The sequence below is a fragment of the Phodopus roborovskii genome, unplaced genomic scaffold, assembly GCF_943737965.1.
Source record: "Phodopus roborovskii unplaced genomic scaffold, PHOROB, whole genome shotgun sequence".
Classification (NCBI taxonomy): Eukaryota; Metazoa; Chordata; class Mammalia; order Rodentia; family Cricetidae; genus Phodopus; species Phodopus roborovskii.
In genome coordinates, this window is record NW_026126571.1 from 28,251,945 (window position 1) to 28,278,011 (window position 26,067).

Genomic DNA, 26,067 nt, shown 5'->3' on the forward strand with positions numbered 1-26,067 from the left:
ATGCATGCAGGCCAAAGGCACTGCAGACAACAGAGAATGATACATTCACACCCTCTCCGTAATTCCTCTTTCACTGAGATGAATCTCTTTTTTTCCATCACAGTGGGGGGGAAAAAAAAAAGAACCTAGGGCTTGCACTCAACTGTAGAGGGGGCATCAGTGCCACAGCCTATTGCAATATGGAAGCACATAGCCTTTTAGCTCTGAATTGCTCTCATGTGAGATCATTACATTAATGCTAACCACTGAGCTTCCTCCATACTCCTTTCCTGCGTGTGTGTCTCCAGTAGGACAGGGAGAAGGGGAAGGAGTGGCAGTTCCTTTTCTTTTCTGTTTACGGAGGGCAACTGGCAGTCCTAGTTTGCTAATGACTGATCCTTCAATATTTAATGAATGCCTATGTATATGCCATCAGTTTCCCATTTGAAAGATAAGACAGAAAGCTCTCATTTTGTTCTCCAATGAAACAAAGTGGTCTGAAGATAGATAACATTGTATATATTACCCAGTGGTTATAGATTTATTTATTTAGAGACCAAAGAAAACTGTTTACTTAGGAACATAGCTTATTTGGATATAGACAGAACTGTCAACCTAATTCTGTGCTGCCCGATGCTGTGTACTTATTTCCAGCTACTTTTTAAAAAGCTTTGCCTAATGTGAGAAAGTTTAGAATGACTCTACCACTCATAATTATTGCTTGCATTCTGTTTCTAAGCGGGTCCCATAGTACCTGAAATTGGAAGAAGATAGACAAGGAGTTGTGGGGAATTACTGGCTACTTCAAATGCGGAGGCTAAGGAAAGTTTCCACAGAAATCACTCAACTCAGTTCTCAGTCTGAACCGTAAATGAGCTAATGGCTAGTCTAACCTAGAATACAAAGATAGTCATCATCTCTGAACATTGCTTTAAAAACCTGGACCTGCTGCCCAACCTCGAACACCCTTTGTAGCTCATCTGGCTAACTTCCCAAAAACTATAGACAGGATGTAGCAAGCAGAAGGGCCCATCAGGAAGGAGAACTGCTTTAGGAGGATTTGAAGGACAAAATCATCTTCCATATTTAAGCTTGCTTTCATGTGCCAAAGACCCTCTTGGCAAGGTAAAAAAGATTAATGCTGCAATAAGGCAACAATAACTGTTCTACTAGCATCAAATTCTACCTGTTCTCCTTTTCAGCCAAGAAATGTTGCCGAATCTAATTCAGCCCAGTTCTGGCACAAAGGAATGGATGCTTTAGGCTGTTCTGCCTGGTCTGGAGTCACAAGGAGGCAGGGAAAGCAGGGACAAGAAGAGATGCACAGGGGAAATGGATTTGGCCTCCTCGTGCTCACCAGTTTTGGATTCCTACACAACTTTGTCTTAATGACAAAACTGAATCATACTAGCCACCAACTCTCTGATCTTCAAAATGGCATCTGCGTTTGCATTTGGAGATTGGAAAACGTGAAAACGAATGGTGAAAACACAAGAATTTCTTAAATATGTTCAATGGCGCTCTAGTTTTGGAAACATCTGATTTATGATCTGATCAACAGTGCATACACAAGGTTTTGGGATCTGCTGGGACCTACAGCCCTAAAAAAAATAAAGAAAAAAAATGCTGCAGTTATTTCCTGGTGACAGGGGAAGAGACTGGTGCACAGAGGAGTCCTCGAACAAGCTTTCCACTTCACAAACCTCCTCAGTGTTCCTGCTGGTGGCACTGAGCAGGACATCAGGCCTACAGTTAGCATGTTGAATATGTCCCCTGAACATGAGAATCTGAGAGAACAGGGAGCTCTGCTTCCAGAGGGACCTGAGAGTCAGGCAGGAGCTCAGGTGGCGATGGGCTCTGCCTTTAGAGACCTGGGCCTAGCCCTGTGACAGATTAGCGTGCTTTTAGCAGTCAGCTGCCTTCTTTGGGCCTTGATTTTGGTCTCTGTAAGTCATGGGGGGAGATGGAAGGGAAGTGAGGAGCCTTTAGGTGACATAGGAGCATCACAGTCCTTGAGATAGCAAGGTGGCGGGAGGGTGGAGACAAACACCGACTTCTTGTTGGCAGACAGCAGGCGCGCATCCCTTCTCCCAGGCCTCAGTGCACGTGGGTGGTCATGTTTAAAAGCACACCGCTAGCCAGATTCTGCCAAGTCCTGTTCTCTTGCGGTTACCCCCAAACCCGTGTACTGGTTTGTAGCTGTGGATCAGGGGAGACAACTGGCTGTCACTGTAGTCCTTTGTGTTCACCATCAACAGACTCACCAGCCTTGTGACACAGCCTGGAGAAACCTTGTCCAGAATGCTGCTGACACACTCAGATGTCGACGTCGCTTTGTGCTGATGTTTCCTCTACTTACAGCCTGCCAAAGAGCTCATCATTCACTACTGTCTCCCGACAACATCCTCAGAACACTCTGGGTGCCTGTGACACTGAGTCACAGCAGTGAGTGCCAGACTTTCCCTGTTTCTCCCCTGGAGATGCATCCAGGGAGATCAGATTTCCAATTCTCTGCGCTAGGCATTTTAAATAGTGATGGTTCCTAATCCAGTTGTTGGCAGTGACTCTGTGAAATCAATTGCACTGAATCTATAGGACAGTGTCACTCCCATCACCAGCAAGAGCTTCCCACCTTGAGTAGCCAGGACCCACCACAGTGTGGCGCTGTGTCTAAGCTGGAAACCAGGAAGACTTGAGTTTCACAGGTGTGTTGGCTTGGCACAGACTGCCATGGATACTGTGTGTGGAGGAGGAGCTGGCAGTAGAGAAGGCTTGACATTGTCAGCTGCCCAGGAAACATAGTTTCACACCAAGGCTCTGTGTACAGTCTGGGAGTACAGTACAGGCTGCACACTGGATACACACTCATATACACTTCCAATCTACATGGCTCTGGGAAACACTGGGATCTCTGTTTACACTTTATCTATCACACATCCCATCTCTAGAAATAGCCCTATTTCTATCTATATCCAGATCCACATGTCTATTCACTTTAAAAAATTTTTATAATATCGAAATATGTATTTACTTGTTTAGTTTCATGTGTATGGAGTGCTTGTATGAATTATGTGCGCCACGGGGCCATTCCCAGTCTCCTTAACAGGAGTTTCCCCAGACACCTCTGCCGTTGGCAGGTTCCTGAGGCATATCTGAGGTGCTCCCAACACGTCCACGCGGTCCTCTCTTGCTCCCAAATGTGGCTTCTACTCTGCTTTTCCACAGCCCACAGAAGGGTGCTGCCACAGCTTTGGGGACTGTGCAGTCCCATGGAGAATCTTCCTTGCCCAAGTGCTTGACACAGCACATGGCACAGAGAAAAAATGAGGGCATGGAAACCACATGGAAGAATTCATGGGGCCAGCATGACACTGGTGCCAGGCTGGATGGAGGCAAAGGACCACCATATGCTGGGGAACGGACACAGTGTGGTGTCTTTCTCTGCCCTGTGCTTGCCTGCTGACTGTAAGCCTGCATTCCCAGGACCTCTGGCTACTCCCTCCTACATTTTCAAGCCATCAAAATTCTTTAAAATTATATATGTGTGCACGGGCACCACAGTGTACATGCGGAGGTCGGAAGACAGCCTTTGTGAGTTGGTTCTGTATCAAACTTGGGTCTTTAGGGGTGAAGCATCTTTACCCACAAGGCCCATCTCACAGCCCCCACCCCAGGGCATTTTAAAAGTCCCCTTTACACCCTGCACAAGGCAAATGTCTTAGTTCAGTTTATAATTTTAAAGTATGACTTTTTGCTTTTAATTGTTGCATCTCTGTATGTGTATGCCACGTATGTGGGGATGCCTATGGAGTCCAGAAGAGGGTGACAGAGTCCCCTGGAGCTGGGGTCACAGATAATTGTGAGCCACCAAGCAGGTGCTCTTGGAACCAAACTCTTGGTCCTCTGGAAGAGCAGCAAGAACTCTTAACCACCAGCCTCCTCTCCAGCCTCCCTTTTTCACCAATGTCTAATTCTACACCATTAGCCTCCGACCTCAGAAAAAAATCAGCACAAATAAAGAAATCTACCTCCAAATTCTATGGAAATAGTAACTTTGGTTCTAATATTTAAATTAACGTATTCAGCAAATGTGTCCTGAACTGAACTAACACACCACTCCCTATTGAAGAATGGTAGTGCAGACGTGTATGTTAGTATGTATGTGTGCATGTGTGTACATCCCTGCCTCATCTACCCCACATTGCAGGTGGAGCAGAAACTGGAACAAGTCAATACTGAGAAGCCAGCCGTCCAGATCCCCTGCTTCCGAAGGGGAGAGCAGGTAACTTTGAGCTCTACAGGAGCTGCCCTTTTTCTGTTAGGAGGGAAGCTGCAGCTCTGTGCAAAGACCTCATGACCTTCTGTGGCTTAAATGTCACTCAAGCTACTGTTTGGATGCAGTGGGTAGGGAAGTAGGAGAGTGACAGGCCATGGGGGCGATGCCACTGGGCAAAGGAAAGGATGCGTAGAGAGGAGCAGATCCCTGCTGTAGTCAAGGACAGTCAGCCAGTGCTTCAAGGTGAACATGGAGTAGCCTAGACTGGATGGGAAAGCTGCAAAACAAAACAAAACAAACAAACAAACAAACAAACAACAACAACAACAACAAAAAAAAACCTGCAGGGCCTGAGTGTAGGAAGGGGACCAGGCATTTCAGCTTACTAATGACTGTCTAGTTTCAGATGCCAATTAGAAATGATTGGTGACTTCATCCAGCTCTCCTGCAGAGGCCAATGAAATTGTGCAAAATTATGAGGAGCGTCCCTTCCCTTCCTGTGTGGACTGCTTTTGACTGACTGGGCAACTTCCAGCCTTGTTGGTATAGAGGAATCTTCTGAAATCTGCCTACCAGACTAGCAGAAACCAGCAAGTTCAATGCCACATGTCAACCAAATTGTCTCTTGATATTCAGCCTCTCAAATGGCATCTGGAGCCATCTGAACACTTTCTTGCATCCTTTGTTAACTCAGGAGTTAAATTAAATCTTCAAATCAAGTCCCCTGCCTCATGTGGGAGTCATAATTTGACCACTTAATTGACAATGCCCCGCGGTGATGCTAGGCAGTCAGTTAGCTATGTGAACATGAACTTCTTTGACAAGCAGGGGAAAGATGTGGCCTGAAGGGACTACTCCTAGCCAGGAGACCGACGGCTGCATGGGTCAGGGTTGTGCTCTCTGCATCACCTCCTAGAGTTTCCACAGCTACCCATAAGACTGCACACATCGGTGATGGGCACCTTCCTCCATTTTACAGAGAAGAACGAGAGGCTGGAAATGCCAGAGACCGTGGGGTTGAATCCAGTCAGATGGCAGGGAACCTCATTTCATACCAGGGCTTCTCTGGCTGGAGGTTTGCTGATACCAGGAGACCTCTTTCATCCATGGCTGGGGTGGAGAGAGAGGGATCAGGGCAGACCCAGGACTCTTTGATGCACAGAACAGCCTCACAGCAAGACTAACCAGGCCCAAGATTTTGTTTGGGTCAAGGCTGAGAAATTCTGGTCTAGCCTGCAACATGGCTACCTCTAGGCAAGTGGCCTCTTCTTCCATGCACCTTCATGATTCTTCTCAGGCCCACAGTTGTTTACATGTTTATAAGGCTTTGCCTGATGTCTGTTTCACCCTCCACACTGTAGGCTCCATGCTCACTCACTACTAAATTCTTAGTGCCAGGTTGAGTAATAGGCAGATACTGTGCTTACACTGAGACTGCGTTCAGATACATCTGTGTGCATCCTAGGGAAACCTCCAGTGGGGCTAGAGAGAGGCTAAGAGCTCTTGCTGATCTTGGAGAGGATCTCAGCTTGTTTTCCAGAACCCACAGGGTGCTCCAATCTCAGGGGATCTGACTCCCTTTTCTGGCTTCTGCAGGTACTGCACATATGTCTAAAAGGCAAAAAACACTCATAGGCATGAAATAAAAACAAAATAAAACAAAAACAAAATAAACAAACAAACAAACAAAAAAACAAAACAAAAAAAAAAAAAAAAAAAAAAAAAAAAAAAAAAAAAAAGAAAGAAAAGAAAATCTCCAGGTAGGGTAGTGTGACAGAGAATCAGTAGGTGGAGTGGCATCTGCATGTTACAAATTTGTTTTGCTCATGAAGCATGTTATTGCATTTAGCTTAAGAAATTAGAACAAGAAGACCTGAAAGCTAGCCTTCAAACTTCAAGATTGCACTAATTTTTCATTGTCCTTGAAGCTAATCAAGCCTGTGGAAGCAGCATCACCAAACTGACTAAATGAGACTCCCAATTAACTCAAACAGATGGTTGAAATTTTCCAGGTGACTTTCCACATTAATTCAGCATGTTGGCTGGACCAGGCCCCTGGAGGCTTGGCAGGGATTGGCTGAGAAGGAAATGATGACATAGGGGATCTTCAGGAGAGATGTAAACACAATAACCCAATAACCTGAGATGTTTTATCTCAGCAAAGTTATCATCAGCATTGACTAGTCTTTCTCAACTAGAGCACATGGAGTGAGGACTGTCCAGTGATGGGCCTTCAGAGTCCTGCCCTAGGAAGCTGTGGGGCTCAAGTTTATGAGAACTCAGTGGGGGGGGGGGTACCTAATCCTGTCTGGCAAGGCAGAAGACCAGTCTAGGACAAGAAGAGAAAGGAAGAAGCTAGCACTGGCATTCCAAGCCTGGTCTTGCTCCATTTCCTCCCAGGGACGCCATGACATCAGGTTTCATTGAAGAAAGGGTTGAAGGGGTTCAGTGGAATCCTGCAGGGGAGGGATGCCAAGGCCTCTCTGAAGAGCATTATCTTCATTCCTTCCTCAGGTGTCCAAGGCCCCTGCACAATTCTACTGGGCTCCACCATCTTCCCTTCTGCCCCAGTGCACTGGGACAGATGTCGAATGAGTACTCCTGCTTGGTGACTCTCCATGGGAGTGAAGAAAACTATGCATCAGGGGGAAAAGGGATGCTGTATCAGGAAGAGGGGAGTGGAGGGTGGGCATGTGGTGAACCCTCCCAGGGGAGTGAGAGCAGCCGGGCCAAGCTCTTGCCCTTCCAGAAGCTGTAAGAGACTTTTAATAACAAGGAGATTTGTAAGTGACTGAGACTCCAAATTGGGTGTTCTCGGCTTAAACAGCTTCATTTGTAGATATGCAGAGTCTTAGATGTGAGGGCACTGGGATACTGTATACACACACAACTCTCTCTCTGCTTCTCTCTCTCTCTCTCTCCTCTCCTCCCCCCACCTTTGTACTCCCCAGTCTATGGAACTGGATTCTAGATGGCATCAGTCCCCAGGACAAAGCTGATATTCATATCATGTCACTTAGATGGATCCCATTTTTCTGAACTAGAAAGTCTGTACAAAGTAGATGTTGGTGGTGATGGACCAACACGATTTTCCACACGCCTTTTGAATCACATGGCTGCCACCCACTGGGAGGTCTGGCTTTCTTAGGGTAGGACACATCAGGCAATTACAGGGGCTGCCCAGCTAGAGGTCCTCTAAAATCCTGAAAATGGGATGCTGCTCATTGAATTCTGCTTCCAGAATGTTCTTGCACCAGGTCATCCAGAGGATGTCATCTGTGTACTGTGTGAATGACCCTGCTGAGACAGGGGCTGAACCGACAAGCTTTTCCAGAGGACTCTCCCTCTTATGGGGAAGATTTTCTACCCTGATATAAGGTAAGGAATAAAAATATATGCTGCCTGGTGTATCACCTTCATCTTCACTGGGAAAACAAACCACATGAGCACATGGCTGGAAAGCACATGAGAAAGGCTGGAAGAACAAGGTGCTTAGATACTAGCCAGTGCTACAAGATAGCCCATTCTAGAAATGCTGCATTAATGGCTTCCCTTTGAATCTATTCCTAACCCATGGTGCAAGAAACCAACCTCATTCGAGGGTCATCAGGTGGTATCATCTCCAGGTCGTGGGTTGGTCCACTCAAGCCGATGACGTGAAGGGAGATGCTGGGGTTTTCACTGCCAGCCTGCAAAGTGAGGGGACAGAGCTGTGAGGGAGCAGCGTGAGTGAGTGGCCATAATGCCTGGAGCCCCACTTGGCTTCACATCTTGTCTGGAAGACTCATATCTGGGCACTGTGAAGCTTGATACTAAAGATCATACGTTGCGTTGAGGAAAGATCATTGTGAGTGTGTGTGTGCATATGTGTATATGTGTATGTTTGCACATGTTTAGAGGCTGGAGGACAACACTGGGTATTGTGAATCCTTAGATACTATCCACTTTCTTCTCTTCAGACAGCATCTCTCACTTGTTTGGAGCACACCAAAGCTAGCTTATCAGTAAGGCTCAGGGATTTTGTCAGTGCTGTGTTAGCTGCGGTCTATGCAAGATGTGGCGGGTACCTTTACTGCCAGAAGTGAGATCTGTGCTCACTGCCTTGGTCTACGGTGCCTGACCCAATAGCATGCTGCCGGCTTGGAGATGTGGTCATTGCCATTGCCAGCTCTGATACACAATTTTCCTTGTCTCCTAGTCCCACCTATCTTGCTTTCCTATTGGCCAACAGTGCTTTATTCATTAACCAATAAGAGAAACATTTACAGAATGACATCTCCCATCAGTGCTGGGTCACAACTCTACCCTGTCACACCCAGGTTTTTATGTGGGGATCAAACTCTAGGCCTCATGCTTACACGGCAAGCATTTTATCAAGTGAGCTCTCTTCAGCCCAAATATACAGGTTTTTAAAAAGGCAAAGAGATATCTGGGTCAACTCTGCCTTCCCAGGAATCTTGTCATCTGCCCATTCCATCCATTAACTCAGTCTGCCAGTGTCAGTGGTGCTTGGTGAGCATGAGGGGGAAGAAAACTACGCAGGACAGAGAGAGGTGTGGGTCATGGAGAGGAGAGTGGAGCATGCACAGGTGGTAAAGAACCCTGATGTGTGAGCATAGCTTACAGCAGCATCTTCTTCAATAAGGGGCCATGGTCATGGTCAGTTTCAGGCACCCTCCTCCTCTTGGGGGAGATGTGGCTCACCAGGGCTGCTATGACCTGATGTCCTCACCCCTTTGGACAAATCAAGGAAGGAACCTATCAGATTTTAGATTGTCACTTACAAGGACACCTGTAAGGATATATGTATATATGTGTGCACATGTATGTATGGTGTGTATGTGTGTGTGTATATGCATGTGAGTATTAGGGGATATAGAGGAGCTACGGAGATTTGTACTTAGTCTCATATGCTATATCTAACTGAGTCCAGCTATCACCCACACTTTGTATTACTGTGGAGATGAGTGGGGAAAAGAGCAGAGACACCCAGTCAATGGCAAATCCATGCTAGGATGTCCCAGGAGCAGAAAGGAAACAAGGCTGGGTCCTCAGTGAGCCATGCTCCTCCATTCTGGGATCCCAACAGGCACTGATCACATTCCCAAAAGCTACTGGTAGAAGTCTATACCACCAGATAGACTGAACGAGTCACCCCAAATCCCTGTGCTGGAGCTCTTGCCTTAGGTGGATGGTATTTGGAAGTGTGCTTTTTGGGTGGTGATTCGGGTTGGTAGGGCCTTATGATGGCATTAGTGTCATTAGGATACCAGTGCTCTCATCAGCCTTGTGAAGAAATAATGGGATGTGACTCAGTTGCCTAGTGAACACAGAGCACTGTTTTCAGTCTCCAGCAGTGTGTCAACTAGCTATGCATGCCTGTAATCCCAGCACTTGGGAGGTAAAGGATCAGAAGATCAGAGGCTCAAGTTTATCCTCAGCTACACAGAGAGTTTTAGGCCAGCCTGGGACATTTGAGACTCTGTTTTGAAAAATGGTACCTAAGAGAAGACATTAGTCTGCCAACAAGGAAGACTTGGATCGTCAACATCCCAATTTCAGACATCTATCCTCTGTGAGGATGACACTACTGTGGTCCCAGTAGACTGAATCAATGATACTCTGTTTGACAGCAGGAAGACATGCTTCCTAGGTGTTTGTTTCCTCTGGCCCATGGTTTTGGGAACCATGTTGAGCCCATCTACTTCATTCTCATCATGGGTCCTCCACAGGCCCAGGGACTTCTCACCATACGGAAGCATGCATGGCTAGCTTTCAGACAAACCAGGAGGGTGAGGAGGCCTCAGCTCAAATGTTCCCTGGTAAGGGCAGGGATGAGGCCCAGCAACAAGGCAGGGGCCCAGCAGTAAGAATGTCATGCCTACTTGTCCACTGGCCTTAAAGCAATCTGGTGATGTCATCAGGAAGTAGGTTAGACATCTGTGTGCACCTCAGGAGCTGGACCTGTTCCTGGATGCCAGCCTCCAGGTGAGGAGGTCATGTAATTTCTCCATCAGGACCTGCCCTGTGCTTAGATGCTGTGATTTGATGCAGAGTTGAGGTTGGATGCCCCTCCCACTTTACTGTATCCTTCATTGCTGTTCCACTGGCTCAGGCCTGTCTTTGGTCTCCATAACAAAATATCAAAGGCCAGGTGGCTTATAAACAACAGGGTGTAAGCTTCCTTATGGCTTTGGAGGTGGGAGTCTAAGATCAAGGTTTTTGTTGATTTCCTGTCTGGTGAGGACCTGGGCTTCATAGATGGATCCTGCTCATTGTCTCCTCACATGAATGGAATGGAAGACAGAGGCCTCTGGGGGCTTCCTTCATATGACAGTAACCTCAATCACTAGGGCTTTTTACCCACAGCCTGATCACCTCCCAAGAACCCCACCATATGAATATTGGGGAACACAAGCTCTCAGACCAATGACTATGGACAACATAGCCTCTCCACAGTCCAGGAACCCAGGACATAGAGAATCCTTCTAACCTTCTAGAAGCTGCATTCTATAAGGAGCCAGGAGTGCAGGCTTTTTGTCACCTGTAGTCACTGGATGGGGAGATGTATTTATTTTACTTATAATCAATAAACATTCAATTATTTAAAATAAAGTAAACCCGCCAACAGATTCACCTCAACAAAAAAATGGGACTTTCATGCATCTTGAGTATTTACAGTGCTGCTGGCAAAGACGTCAGATTATAGGACCTGTACACTTGGAACTAGTGGTGGAATGAGCTCATGAGTGACTTGGCTTTGACTGAGCCCACTCTTTGCCTACCTTAGGATAGTGGTAGGGCTTCACAGTGGGGTAGACAGAGCCTGTGTAGGTTGGCAGCTCCATAAGGGGAACCCGGGAGTCATTGATGGTGGCATATGCAAGCCTCGTGCCATCTGGTGACCACCAATGCGCGATGTGGCTCTTCAAAATCTCCTCTGTGGGAAAACAAAGCAGAGAATGGTGAGCAGAAGCTGATGCTGGGGAGATGGGGCTGCAGGGAACTGCAGGGGCTGCAGGGGCTGCAGGGGCTGCAGGGGCTGCAGGGAACTACAGGGCTGCAGGGACTGCAGGGGCTGCAGGGACTGCAGGGGCTGCAAGGGACTGCAGGGCTGCAGGGACTGCAGGGGTTGCAGGGGCTGCAGGGGCTGCAGGGGACTACAGGGCTGCAGGGACTGCAGGGGCTGCAGAGACTGCAGGGACTTCAGGGGCTGCAGGGACTGCAGGGGCTGCAGGGGACTACAGGGCTGCAGGGACTGCAGGGGTTGCAGGGGCTGCAAGGGACTGCAGGGGATTATAGGGACTGCAGGGGCTGCAGGGGACTGCAGGGGGCTGCAGGGGACTACAGGGACTGCAGGGGCTGCAGAGGCTGCAGGGGACTGCAGGGCTGCAGGGGGCTGCAGGGGACTACAGGGACTGCAGGGGCTGCAGGGGCTGCAGGGGACTACAGGGCTGCAGGGACTGCAGGGATTGCAGGGGCTGCAAGGGACTGCAGGGGATTATAGGGACTGCAGGGATTGCAGGGGCTGCAGGGGGCTGCAGTGGATTTTAAGGAGGTACAGGGAGCTGCAGGGGATTATAAGGACTGCAGGGATCTTCAGGGGACTGCAGGGGGCTGCATACTCCTGGGTTTTGGCCAGGGTCAAGTGGCACCTTGGGCCAGTGTGTCTGCTTTTGCCTCTAAGCTTTTGTTCCGCTCAGAAGTGTCTGATATCCACAGTAAAGCCTGACACAGTAAACCAAAGCTCAGCCAAACACAGGCTGATTGTGCAAAATTAGCTTCTGTATAAATGTGATCCCTGGGCCTAAGGAGTACTTTGTTTATTCTCCTTAACTGGGTAATCATTGGATTTTAATTATCTCATTCAACTTCCTACCTTTTCTTGGTAATATTTGATGCATATTACAAAGTCCTTTCTCTGCTAATGAGAGCTTTTGAGTTGGACTATTAAACAGCTGTAGATGTGTGTGTGTGTGTGTGTGTGTGTGCGCGCGCATGTGTGTGCGCATGTGTGTGCGCATGTGTGTATGTGTGCGTGTGTGTGCGCGTGTGTGTATGTGAATGTGTGTACAGGTACACACGTGCATATGCTGTGTGGTATGTGTGGACACTAGAGGAGAACCTCACATATTCTTTAGATGCTGTTCACCTCGCTTTTTGAGACAGGGTCTCTCATTGGCCTGGAGGTCACCAAGTAGGTTAAGTTAGCTGGCCAGCAAATCCTAGGGACCTTTGTATCTCTACCTCCCTGGGATTCTAAGCACATGCCACTAGGCTTGGCTTGTTTTACTTTTTTTTTTTTTTTTTCTTGAGACAGGGTCTCACTAGTTAGCCCTGACTGGCCTGAACTCACTATGTAGACTAGGCTGGTCTGAACTCACTATGTAGACCAGGCTGGTCACTAGCTCACACAGCTCTGCCCCAAGCTCTGCTGGGTTTAAAGGTGTGCACTGTCATGCCCAGCTACACTGGATTTTTTTTCCCTATATGAATTCTGAGGATTGAAATCAGGTCCCTTGTACTGACTGACCCATGCCCCTAGTCAGGCAGACTGTCATTATCAATGTGACTTTACAAAGGACACCAGAGGAAAGCAGTTCACACTGTGGCGTGTTCATGAAGACAGGCCAGGGGAGAGAGGAAGGAAGCTACAGGGAGTCTCAGCCTTAGACAACAGGTGAATCTTCAGGGCGGTGAGGCCCTGTGTGGCCACATGTACTCCTCTACCACAGAGCAGGAAGGAGGGCGTGTCCTCAGGCTGCACGTGTGCCTCATCCTTAAACCAACTTACCTTCACTGTGTGGCTATAACGCAAAATGGACCCATCCTAGAAAGGACGGAGATGGTAATGCCAATATTCTAACACACAGGCATTTCTAGTAACCAGAGTTAGTGAGATGCTTTTTGAGGGAGAGAGGGAAAAGCCCCCCCCCCCTTTCTCAGTTTACTTTTGGGATAGGGCTTTGCCTACATAGTTCAGACTGGTCTTATACTAGTGACCCTCCTGCCTCCATCCCTCAAGTGCTGGGATGCGCTCTCTCTCTCTCTCTCTCTCTCTCTCTCTCTCTCTCTCTCTCTCTCTCTCTCTCTCTGTGTATGTGTGTGTGTATACACATCTAGAGAAGATGCTGCCCAACTATTACAAGCCAGAAGCTTGGAATCTGCACCCCCAGGATCTTCTCTGGTACAGAGACAGACTCAAAGTATTAAGAAGTCCCCCTGGATTGTCTTTATCATGATGACCCCCAATGGCAATGGAGGGTTCCACTCAGGAGGCCACTGTTACCCCAACCTGCTCTTTGTTCCTGGAGAGGTAGTGATCCAACTCAGGAAGCTGAAGACACACAGAAAAGGAAAATTCATGTGTATACTCGGCTGAGAACAGAGAAAGCTGAAATGGTTGGGAATTACAGGAATGGTTGGGACTCAGACACAGGCACGGACAGGAAGATGCATTGGGAGGACCGGGGCTGTGACAGTCTCAGGGCCTGGCGATGGAGAACAGACTGTGGGGGTTAAGCTTACTGGGAGGACTCAGAGCTCACCAGTCCTAACCCTAGTGCCACTCATGGCATTTCACAGCCCAGTCGGAGGACTTGTGAGTCTCTCTGAGAGCTGGCTGCATCCTGGAGGGGCCTTCTGATGGTGTGGCTTTTCTCTGCTTTGTCCTCCCTGTCCTGCTGATGGTGGACTTAGGGTCAGACTGAAGGAAATTACGAACTTCACCAAGGATCATTATCCTCTCCCACACTTCCTCTGTCCCCCAGAGAACCTTCCCACAGACTTCTGCAGCCTGTGCTGAGTCCCTACTGCATGTGGTATAGCTTGCCTGAGATTCCAGCCTTAGACATGCATACCAGTGTCAAGGTGACTTTGCCATCCAGGGCAGCCTAGGGAGCACAGAGCAGTCAGAGGGAGTTTAAGGGCTCAGCCTATGACTTGAACCTGTCTGTCTATTTTAAGTCCCCATCTATGAAATCAAAGGACTCAGTGCAGCCCCCTGGTACCTACTCTGGTTGTGTTGGCATCTCACAGTGTTTGTCCATCCCCATAGGGCATTTCTAGTGCCTGTGAGGGCACAGAGGTGAGGGGAGGAGAGAAGAGGAGCAGGAAGAGGAGGAGGAGGAAAGGACAGGCCAGGCTTCAGGGCTTGTAATTTTCTGGGTCTTCTGTGGCAGAAGGAGTAACTCTGATGTGCAAGATTGGAATGAGGTCTATGCAGCATCACCTGATCTGCAGGCGCGCTCACAAGGTGCAGTGAGTAATGAGCCCTGTAGATGGTCTCTGGACAACACAGCCACCTTCTAAACACAATGCACTGCAGGGCCAGAAGGGAAGGGACCAATTGGCAGTCACTGGGGCCTAGCAGGGCACAGCTGGGGCAGAAGGTCAGGAGGCAGCAGAAGTACCTCACAGCTGGCTTCGGTTTCAGGACATCCAATAGGAGCCAGCCTAGGCAAACCCAGTAGAAAGGTGGCAGGCCACACAGACACAGAGCCAGTGAAGAGACAGGCATAGTTGCAGCAAAGCCCTGGAGATTCTTCTGAACCCAGAGTAACTTCCCTAGATCTCTGGGATGACAGTGCCAGCCTCATGCAAACCAGACCACTCTCCATCTCTTCCTCCTCCAACATCTCACTGTGCACATCCCACATCTAGACTGGTCCTCAGCCTGGTAGGAAATGATACTTTAGCCTGAGCAGCACAGCCAAGGAGGGTTGCACCCAGACAAAGAGAATGGGATGTCTATCAATTCCATCACCAAGTGCCAGGGAGAAGTGAGCTCCCAGAGAATATTAATGCCACAAGCAGTTCTCGTGTTGTGGGGAAGGCTAGCCCACACTCCTGCTGAGCTACCGGCAATGGATGTACTCTGGTGAGAGATTGTCATTTCTTTCATTGTTAGTTGTATATCCCACGGTGAGTCCTGGGGGCCCCAATATAGCTTAAAGCCAGTGGCCACACAGATAGTCATAGTTAAAACTTGGGTCACAAAACAAAAATGGAATGAAACAAAGTAGGAAAGGAGAGGGGTGGAAACAGGTGGGAGGGAGGAAAAGAGGGGCATGGAAACATACAGAATACATTCTATAAAAATGAATTTATTTAATTAATAAAAATTATTTTAAAAATTGTCAATTTACCCTTGAACTCATTCAGACTACTTAATGTAGGAATGCCTGTGTGATGGTAAAATGTATTATTCCTGGTAAAAGAGAACCTTTGGAGTTGTAACAGCTGCACTAGAACCTGTGGTGCATGGGGTAAGAATGACCCATGTCAGGGAAGGGTGGGCATATGTCGGTTCCTGTACACTGCACCTCGTGGTAAGACTGGGGCATTTAGAAAGGCATTCTAGGGATGAAGAGATCACTTAGTTGATACAGTGTGAGGTTGAAGCACTGGTCTGTTCCCCAGAAAAAATACGTATAATAAGTCTGGAATGGTGGCATATGCTTGCATTCCCCTGGCTGTGGTGGTACAAGCAGGCAGATCTCTGGGGCTCACTGGTCAGGCAACCACTTTAGCCTACTTGGTGATGAGGGTCTCTTATCTCACATAAAAGGGGGTGACATTTAAACAGCACTAGGTGTTACTCTCTGGCCTCCACATGCACACAAAGACACACACACATGTGTACCTGCACACAAGGAACACATACACAGAGGTGGGTCTATCCTGTCACTCCAAATCGCAGACCCTACAACACTAGGATCGCAGACTTGACCACTCCTCTACCCTCTTGTCCTCTGGCACACTGTTTGTTGGTGGATTTTGTTTGCTTGATTTTCATGTTTCTGTGTACTGGCTGCTCATGAAGGAAATAATTAAGTGTAAGACACTAAGAGGGAAATATGGGGCAGATGGAACCCCGACAACATAGTATCTTCTGAATCTTCTGCAAACAGTTTCTCCCGGATCCCTTGTCTAATGAGGCATCTGTGTAACTGGCATGAGCCAGATGTACTTGGAAAACAGAGGTCTGCAGATAGGGAAAGAATCCCTACTTCATCAAGTGGATTCATTCCACAGACCCTTTGCTTGGAAAAAAATAAACACCTTTCTGAGCAAGTACAGTAACTCAGGAAGCAGGAAGACCTGTTTTCCTCTCACTTTTCGTGGCCTATTGGGGGAACAAATTCAACACATGCACACACACACACACACACACACACACACACACACACACACACACACACACACACACACACCCCACACACACACTTGAGGACACTGGCTCATGGGTGACTTTCTCTGTAAGATGCAGGAGGCCATGTACATTTTAGCTCATGGGAACACGGGCTGGTTTCTCTGTTGCTGACAAGATTATCTGCAGTGCTGTTCAATTGTGCAGACTGCTCTAAGGGTGCATCCAGTGGAACAAACCTATTGGCTCAGGTGATAAAGGCCAATGTCATACATGTTGCTTGGAGGCCTTCATTCTCATGACGCTACCTGCAACAAGGGTGAAGCAGAGTGCAAACTTGTGAGATGCTGTGTGTGTGAGCACTGTCTACCCAGACATGCACTGTGACTCATGGTGACTTGGGGGATGGGAAGGACCATGTCCCCTTTCCTGCAGAAGCTCCACAGGGAGTTTTTATGCATAGCCTGGATCTGAATGACTGGCAGAGAAAGAAAGAAATCTTGACATTGCAATAAGAGTAAACCTGGGGAATACCAGGCTGAGTATTATAAGTTGAACACAGGAAGACAAACCAGAAACTGCATACACCCTCAATTGCATGTGGGATCTACAAAAGATATAGTGATAGAAACAGAGAAGGCAGTGGCCAGCAGGTCCTGGTTGCCTTTTTGTCTACTTGACATTAGCAAGTGTTGTCTGGAGAGACCATCAGATGGCAGGTAGGCTTATCTGCAGTGCACTTTCCTGATGAATGAGTTATGTGGAAGGTCCAGCTCATTGTAGATAGTGCCATTGAAGATGGTTTGGGGTATATAAAAAAGCAGGCTGAGCAAGTCATGGGGAACAAGCCAGCAATCATAGTTCTATGGTCTCTGCTTTAGTTCCTGTCTCCAGTTTCCTGTCTTGACTTCCCTTCATGAAGGGCTGGAAGCTGTAAGGTGAACTAAACCCCCTTTTCCCCAAGTTTCTTTTGGTCATGTGCTGCTGCTGCTGCTGCTTCCTTCCTCCTCCTCCCCCTCCTTCTGTAATACCAAACTAAGATAAGTGCATAGGGCGGGCAGTAGGGTAAGTGGGCCAAAGGGCCTGAGTCTTTTAGGTCAATTAAAAACCTTTATTGCCCGCTGGGATGACTGGAGTCACTGTGCATCATTCACATGAAAACAACCGGAAGGAGATCTGAGGTGTGCTCCTCACAGGCCACACTTGATGCCACACGTTTGCTAATTAGATTGATTTAGCAGTGCTACAGAATGCGTGTGTGTGTGTGTGTGTGTGTGTGTGTGTGTGTGTGTGTGTATAGTTTTACCTATAAATAATAAAGAACACAAAACAAAACACGACTGTATGGAGGCAAGCATGTTATCTGATTACATGGGCAATGGTATTGGGTCAGTATATACAGCCATGATGTCATACATGAAGTATGCTTCCTGGTTTGGGGGGAAATCCTTCTTAATTGGGGAAATAGTAGGTTCCCCCAGAGCAGTATCACAGGTAGATTGTGTCCCTAGAAGAAATGTTGACGTTCTAACCCTACCTGAATGTGATCTCACCTACAAACAGGGTTGACACACAGTGTCACAACTAGTTTGAGGGTTTCTGGAGAGGGTGGTGTTTAATCCAATGTGACTGGTGTCCTGAGCAGTGGAGAGGTGACAGACAGGAAGAACATGCAGTGACAAGATGTTGGAAGATGTATCTGAAAGACTGTGTTAACAACATTATTGGCCAAAGCCCGAGCATTCCACCTGCACAAAGCCCCATGCCATATGGCAGAGACAGTTTAGAAGTTAATACTAAGCAACATGGGAGCTGCCATTCCAAGTGATAAGGGAGCCATCAGAGCAGACCATAGCAGACCTGAGGAAAAATAAATCCAAAGGAAATCAGGAAGGCAGAGGGGTGGGGTCTGGAAACACACTCCCACCGACTCCTCTGCTTTTGGACAAAGAATCCATGAATTATAGTTGTTCAGAGAGAAAAAAACATCCACCAGTCCATAAAGTCCAGGTGTGGCACATTCTGAGTCTTGGTGCTGCACAAGGCACAGGGTGTGACAATCGTTGCCTTTCTTTCCTGCTTCCTGCTGGTCAGAGTGAAGACAAGGGTATGACACTGGTTTGGATCTCAGACACCCATATGATGGGAAACATCTGGGGATCGGGCTTTTCACTGGACAGTTTGCCCTCCAGCAGTTACCATCCAGAAGTGGGTGGTCCCGGCTATTTCCGAATGGAAGTCAAGGCTGCCTGCTAGCACCCCATCAAGGTCCACAGGAGATCTGACCCTGGTAGAATGTGTGTTCTCTGTCTAGCCAGCTCTGGGAAAAGGGAGCTCACTGCGAAGTGACATAGAAGGCCAATTGTACAGACCTGGTAGACAGCTGTTTGGGAACAACACCTAGCTCTGATGGGAGGAACTGATACTAGGATCCAAACCTATGGGCTGAAGGACAAGTTCCTTGCAGTAGAAAGGATGTGCAATCCTCTTGGTGGCTGGGTGCAGGGGTGGCCCACAGACCCACCATTCAAGTCTAGCTGGAAAGAAGTCTGAAGGTGGCCCAGAGTGCCACAGATGTGAGATGGAAATGGAAACAGGGAAGCTTGGGAGTTTTCCTGGAAACAATTCTAGCTAGTGTCCTGTAGGGACCCTTAATGTATCCCACAGATGGCCGCTCCAGGCCCCATAGGTCTCATTTTCTGGGGCACAGCAAAGTGAGGCCAAGAGGCCAAGGTCTGTTACCATTTCACTAGGAACAGAAGAGATCTGTTTGCTCCTAACTTTTGCATGTACATTCTCTGACTCACTGGGCTGGGGGCATAGAAGGTAGGCCCGAACACTTACGGTCCCTCCCTGGCAGCAGAGCTGTTTCTGAATAGTTGGGGGTCAGCCAACCATTGTCACATACAGGGCATACCCCAGCCTTTTGTATACCTTGTGAGCACAGAAGAGAGGAAAGGCCAGCTCTGCCAGGCTTAGCCCAAGTCAAAGATGTCAATGTCCAAGGTCATCATATTCAGGTTCACTGAGAGCAACTTCAATGACAAATGTTTTGTGTAGAAAATATGAAGCAAAGGAAACATTTGAGCCAGGAGGTCAAGTTCCTGCTCCTGGGTTACCCTCGGTGTTAGGGCTGACTTTGACTCGTCCTCTTCATCTTTATTTAGTGAGCACTTGAGGGAGTTTCCTGAAACCATGGCCCCAAAGCCTTCGATTCATGGACCTCTTATCAAATGAATAACAACGGAGTGCCATGCATATTTCCCTGTTCCCTTTTTAACCCCATCATTGACTCATACATACAGTAAAGCTTTCATTCACTCATTCATTTGGCAACCAGCCATCCATTCACTTGGTGACAACCTAACACAGAAGACTGAGAACACACTGTGGACAGACACACTGAGAAAGATTGGCAAGCCAAGAGGGAGGCGGAGGCAGGAGGATGAGGAGTTCAAGGACATTCTTTGGAGGCACAGTGAGTTGGAGACCAGAGGCATTATTTTGAAGACCTACAGTTAGGGCACGAGTATACTGTTCACTGATTGGTTCTAGCTGTTATCTGAGTGTGGGTTTCAGTCCAAGGTCACATGTAAAGGGGGGGGGGTCCCAGCTGGGACTTAGAAGGGGGAAACTGGGCCCGCTTGGGGCTGGGACTGAAAGACTCAGGGCAGGGAGGGAGGCAAGGGGGCAAGGCAGCCTTTGGCCTCTGGTGGCAGCTGCTGGCTGCAGGTCTGTGGGTGACCTCATCACCTCTTGTCACCACTCTGTGCTGGGTGAGAGGGACAAGTTGCTTCATGAAGAGGCTCTGCCTGCTTGAGGCTCGTATTAGAAAGCAGCATCGAGCCTCTCTCTCATCCTCCCTGACACACTGATGTGGAGAGCGAATGTGAAGGAGCCCTTAGAGCAGAAGAGGGTCCTCATGGGGGGAGATAATCAAGTGATAATCAAGCATGTGAAGAGATGAGCTGAGAGAGGATCGCAGCGTGCCGTGTGGGGCCTGCGGGCTCTGGTGGAGAGGGAAGCGGCGCACCCTGCCCACGAAACTGGAAAAAGGAAACTGCCAAAGCTCACACTGCTCAGGAGGAAATGGCAGATTTTCACTCATCCCACCAGGGCCACTCCACTGCTGACTTCCGCTGTTTATTTTCTAAACTTTTTTTTTAATCACTTTACTTATATATTTGAGTGTGTATTCTGTATGAATTTGTGTGTAGGTACATGTCCCAGAAAATTTGTGGAAGTCAGACATGTGTGCCAGGGATTGAACTCAGATCATCAGGCTTGGTGGCAACTGCCTTTATCTGCTGAGCCATTGGCCCTAGTATTGCTCATTTTCATGTCATGTATGAAGATATATCTCCTTGATGGGCAGTGGTGCATGCCTTTAATCTCAGCACGCAGGAGACAGAGGCAGGCAGATTTCTGTGAGTTCAAGGCCAGCCTGGTCTACATAGAGTGCTAGGATAGGCTACAAAGCCACACAGAGAAACCCTGTCTTGAAACAAACAAACAAACAAACAAGCAAACAAACAAACAGTATCTCATCTGCAATAGCACAATCCAAGCAAGCCACTGCAGCTCAAGTGCTCACCACATTACCTTCTGGGGGCGGCGGCGGCAGCAGCTCCTCCTCCTCAGTGGGGCCAGTGCACCCAGAGAGGTAGGACAGACTCAAGGTAGAGAATGAGGAAAATATAGGGTGCTTTCTTCCAACATCCCCAACCTCCAAACCTCAGGAAGAAGCCTAATTCTGGGCACTTTTGTTTTCTTTCTTATAAAAAATGTGTGTGTGTGCGTGCACACACACACACGCATGTATGTCTAGCTCTTTTATTGAATTCCTATAACACCCAGCAGCACTGAGCTCCTGGGAAACACAGAGTGGCCCAGCCGGTGGTATGAAAGAGTCCTCCCCAAAGGAGCAGTCATGGCAGTGGGCACTGTTAGTCTCCTCCCTCCAGAGACTGAAGGCTCATGGGGCCCCAGGGTGGGAAGTCATGGTGTCAGTGGGCTTCCTCCACCTCCTTTCCTCCCCTGTCTTCACCACACCAGTGCCCACCTATGCATTCAGAGCCCATGCCTGCTTGGCCTTTGGAAGTTCAGGGCTGGCCAGGCAGCCAGGCAGCCTGGAGGTGGATGGCATCTGTGCCCAGGATGGATGAAGGCTTATATAAACTATTCCTGAAATATGTCTAGTTTCAAGCAGAGTGTTCCACATAACACTTTAGCTTTGATGTGAATGTTGTAATGTACCCAGTGATTGGTTTAGTGTCTCAGGTAAAATGGATTATCAACTCTGTAATGAGTTTCCCTTTCCCTACAGTTATAATTTTCTTCCTGGTGTTTTTCCAAAGCTGATCGTTCTCTTAATGTGCATCAGAAAGTTAAAAGAGACAGACTCTCAGATGAGAACTTTAATCCCAGAGACTCAGCTACCAGCTGTTTACCAAGGGTTTCTTACAAGGGCAGGCTTTAATTTCCATCCTCTTATGAAAGATGTATATGATACAAAACAGAATGATTGCCTTCAATTATAGGGAATATTTCTTTACAGTTTGGCTCAGGCCTGAACACGCTGTCTATATCATACCGCTCCCCTCAAGGCTCAGGGGCCTTTGAAGCAGAGTGGGTAGAAGATTGTAACAACCAGAGGCAGTGGACAGCTTCAAGGATACAGTACTTTCTGGATAAAGGAACTCAGTTGCACATATGATCTCACAATAGTGTGACAGCGTGCACAAAATGAGCAAGCTCAAGTAAGACAAAATCCCAGAATGGAGGGGGTTGGTAGAGACAAAGTCTTGCCCCTCATTGAGGAGCTAATTGATGGCTGCTTGGGAGAGTCGGTTTTCTTGAGTGGTATGACCCCTAGTAGGTCAACCACACTCCAGGGCAGGCCCATACCCAAAAGTAGTTAGCCAACACAAGCTGCATTCAATGGCTTGAAGTGGAGGGTTAGGTGGATCTGAGTGGAGTTGGGGGGTGGTTAACATGGTCAGAATGCATCATATGAAATTCTCAAAGAATTAACAAAACATTATATAAAATCAAAAATGATTTGCTCTTATGAAGGACTGAAGAAAGTATCATCTCATACCCACTTTCAAAGAAAACCCTAATTCAGGAGCATTTGCCTGAACCAGACTGAGATGTTCTATATAATTATTTCCTAATAGCAGTGAAAACACAATACATACTAGACGGGAAATTAGGTTGCAACATTTATTAAAGAGAAGGTTAATTAGCTATAAATTGTGAATGGCTCTTGGGTAGCTTGTGCCCTGCAGAACTGGCTCATGACTTACTTCTCATTCCAATGGTGAAAGAACAAGAGTCTACCCTCTGTCCTCAGGCTGAAGTGCAGACTCGGAGTGAATGGGACCTATTCCTGTCACATTCACAGTAGCAGTAGTACGGGTGTCATCCACAGACACAGGATGTCCCCCCTCACTGTAGAATCTGAATGGATTAGAGGAAAGGAAAGCACACCCCAGGCTCAGCTAGCCCTTTCCAACTGTTCAGTCCCCATCCCCTGCCTTCCTCTCTGTTTCCTGGGGTCACACAGTGGACAGTGTGTTACCCTCAGGAGGGTGAATGTATGGTTCCAAATGGTTCCAAATTGAAATTATTCTACTCAAAGCCAAGACTGTGTCCCTAGGCTGGATAACCTATTCTCAAGTCCAAGCTGTACTCATGATGGGGACACTAAACAGGAGGTGACAAAGTCCGTATCAACTCAAGTATTCCATTGGCAATGACAACAGTGGCTGTCTCTACCATTTGATAAAGGCAACTATATGAGCCTAATGTTAAGATAATGCTGGTGGTAAATCAGTGACCTCTCTAGGCATGGGGTGACAGTGCATCAGGGTCAGAGGCACACCCTGTGACCTCCCTAAGAGTGAGGCTGACAGTGGGTCAGGGTCACAGGCATATCATCTTCATTTATTACATGATGTTATATTCTCAGACTGCACAGTTCCATACAATACCATTCATCACCACCTTAGAACTCCAGCATCCTGACCTGAGTTCCACACAAGCTATTTAGAGCACAGTGACAGTGTGTGATTTAAAGTCTGGACAGGATCATAAATGGGGATGTAAGAAGGGGAATCTGGACATTTGTAGTGGGCATGCTCTGCTGAACACCCGTCAGCTCCTTTACTAACTGTCCCTCTGTGTCAGAGTGATGTCCAGGAGAAATTCATCCCCAGCTATAGGGAAAATGGCCACACAATGCAGGAGAGAGATAGTAGGTGCTCTGTGGATAACTCCAGTTGAGCTAAACCGAGATGCATCATCTGAGGTGAACACCCCTTTCTGAGTGTTCTGGTCTTCCCCTTGTCTCCAGTACAGCATCTCAGCCCTAGAACCTTCTACCTTTATAGACCCAGCTAGCACCATCTGTATTCTGAACAGGCCATAACTGAGAAGTACCTGCTACAAACACAGCCTTTGAAAGTACTTTGCAAATAGCAAGTGTTCAATAACTGCCTTCAAAACAAACAGAAGCATGGGTGGTACAAAAACTCGGTGTTCCGCTAGAAGACTGGGGAAGGTTTTACAGCACTGTAGTGAACTTCATGGGCAGCTGCTTCCTTCAGAGGGTGGGGAACGTACCCTGGATAGGAAGCCGATACTGAGTAGGGCTTGGTGGCACACACCTTTAATCCCAGCACTCAGGAGGCAGAGGCAGGTAGATCTCTGAGTTTGAGGTCAGCTTGGTCTACAGAGTGAGTTCAACGACAGCCAGGGATACACAGAGAAATCTTATCTTGAAAAACAAAACAAAAACAAAAAAGTAGACACAGCAGTTGACCTTTCCAGAAGTTCCCAGCTCAGTCATGTCCCTTCTGGTCCTCCCCCAGATGCTGAAATTCTAGACCCTTCTCTGGCTTCTAACAAGCACGGTGGGGAGATGGACTTTTCCCTTAGACAGGGCAGAAGGGCTGCAGTGTAACTGTGCTGATAGGCAGTTTCTGTGAAGGGGATCAAAGTATCTCTGCTGTTTTCTGCAAGACAAGAATGCCATTGTGGTCTCTGATCCCTCTTTCAGCACATGTGTTCTAGAACACTTGCAAAATGATGACTGGAGCCATTAGTGGTAAGTGATATAGAAATCACGAAGTCCTGTAAGGCTGAGGGAGCAACATTAAGTGACATCTCTCCAGTTTTATTGACTTACATCCAAGTTAGAAAGGGCTGCCCAGGTCTGGTTTTTCCTCCTTTCTGTGTAGTAACTTATAAGGTAAGGATAATATCAAATTGTGTTTCAGAGGATCAGGTGTTTTGCTGGCTCTTTGAATAAACCTTCTTCTTTGTTAGGGTTGGCAGAAAATGTCAACTTATTTTTCTAGTGGAAGCAACAGCAAGAGTGAATTCTCCTTTGCTTAAATCTAAATAGCAAGGAGGATCCTAAAACCTGAACCATGCCATGAATGTTTGCTCCCAGCATTTTCTGGCTAATTGTAATCTAGTCAAAGAGACAGAAGTAACTCTGCTACCAAGGATGTCTGAGGCAGAATGGAACAGTCAAGCTTGGGGTATAGTATGGAAGGGAGGAGATTCACAGTGGAGGGACTTTGTCATTAATCTCTGACTTACTAGACAGAATAGGAGGCACTCATTAGGACAGTGTCCCACTCCCAACTTGGAGTTGCCCTTCTCACAAGAGAGGGCTTTAATGTTCTCATCCACAGACCAGAGGGGACACTGGGGACTTCATGGAGAGTTCCAAATCTTACTAACACTTAGTCATGCCCCCACTTTCTCACTTCAAATGCAAAAACTCTAGTTACCTTTGCAAACTCTTACATATGCTTTTTTGCCTGAGCATCGTTCTTTCTCTGCTTAAATGCTACATAAACTCATCTGTCCCCAATCTGAACCAAACACTGCATGGCTGTGTCCTCTGAACCTCACTGCGATCTAATGAGATGGGAAGGGCATTGTCACCAAGCCAAGTGCACATTTTCCTACTCTAGTAGTTAGTGAGCATTTATAAGACAGGCATGTGGCCATACTATGAGAACCCTTTGCGTGACCTGGGGATAGACTCAGGGACAATGGAAGCTTGCTTGGTATCTGGGATATGTGAAGTTCTGACCCAGAGTCTCATGTGGAACTTATTTGACCATGGCACAGTGATGATGGAGATTACTAGTAGGAGGATCCTGAGCCAGTCACCCCCCCAAACCCAGCACAGGGATGGGCAGGGTTTGGTTGGTCTCTTGCTTTCTGTTTTTGTATAAGTAAGACTGCTATTCCCCTGCTAAATTGTGATATTCCACTCTGTTGTGTAGCTCAATGCAGGAGAGCTCATTTGCCTGGCTAGTTTCAGCATTGTAGATTGTCATCTTTTAATGAGACAAGAGACAGACCCAAATAGAGCAGAGTCAGTGAGGTGGAATTAGGCTCATCCTACAGGAACTGCTCCAAGGACTCAACTGTTGCCTTGCTGCCACCAAAGCACCCTTTGAAAACTGGGTCCAAGAAAAATTGCAAAGTACATAAATAACGCGCCTGATAGATCTGTACTTGGAAATAAACGGCCTCATTCTAAATATGGAAAATCTTATTTATTCTTGCTTGCATCTGCTGCCTTCTCCTGCCACTAAATACGTTATCCAAGGTGCCGGGAGCAGAATTTAATGGG

General features: G+C 47.5%; 1 protein-coding gene across 1 annotated transcript in view; it reads right to left on the reverse strand.

Moving 5' to 3' along the window:
• The window catches only part of Dpp6 (dipeptidyl peptidase like 6), a 640,714-nt gene that overhangs the window by 75,398 nt on the left and 539,249 nt on the right, over positions 1-26,067 (reverse strand). Inside the window, exons 9-10 of the mRNA XM_051203163.1 lie at positions 11,041-11,195; positions 7,847-7,944 (exon numbers count right to left, since the gene is read on the reverse strand). Of these exons, the coding sequence (XP_051059120.1) occupies positions 7,847-7,944; positions 11,041-11,195 (253 nt within the window). The remainder of the gene's footprint in view (positions 1-7,846; positions 7,945-11,040; positions 11,196-26,067) is intronic.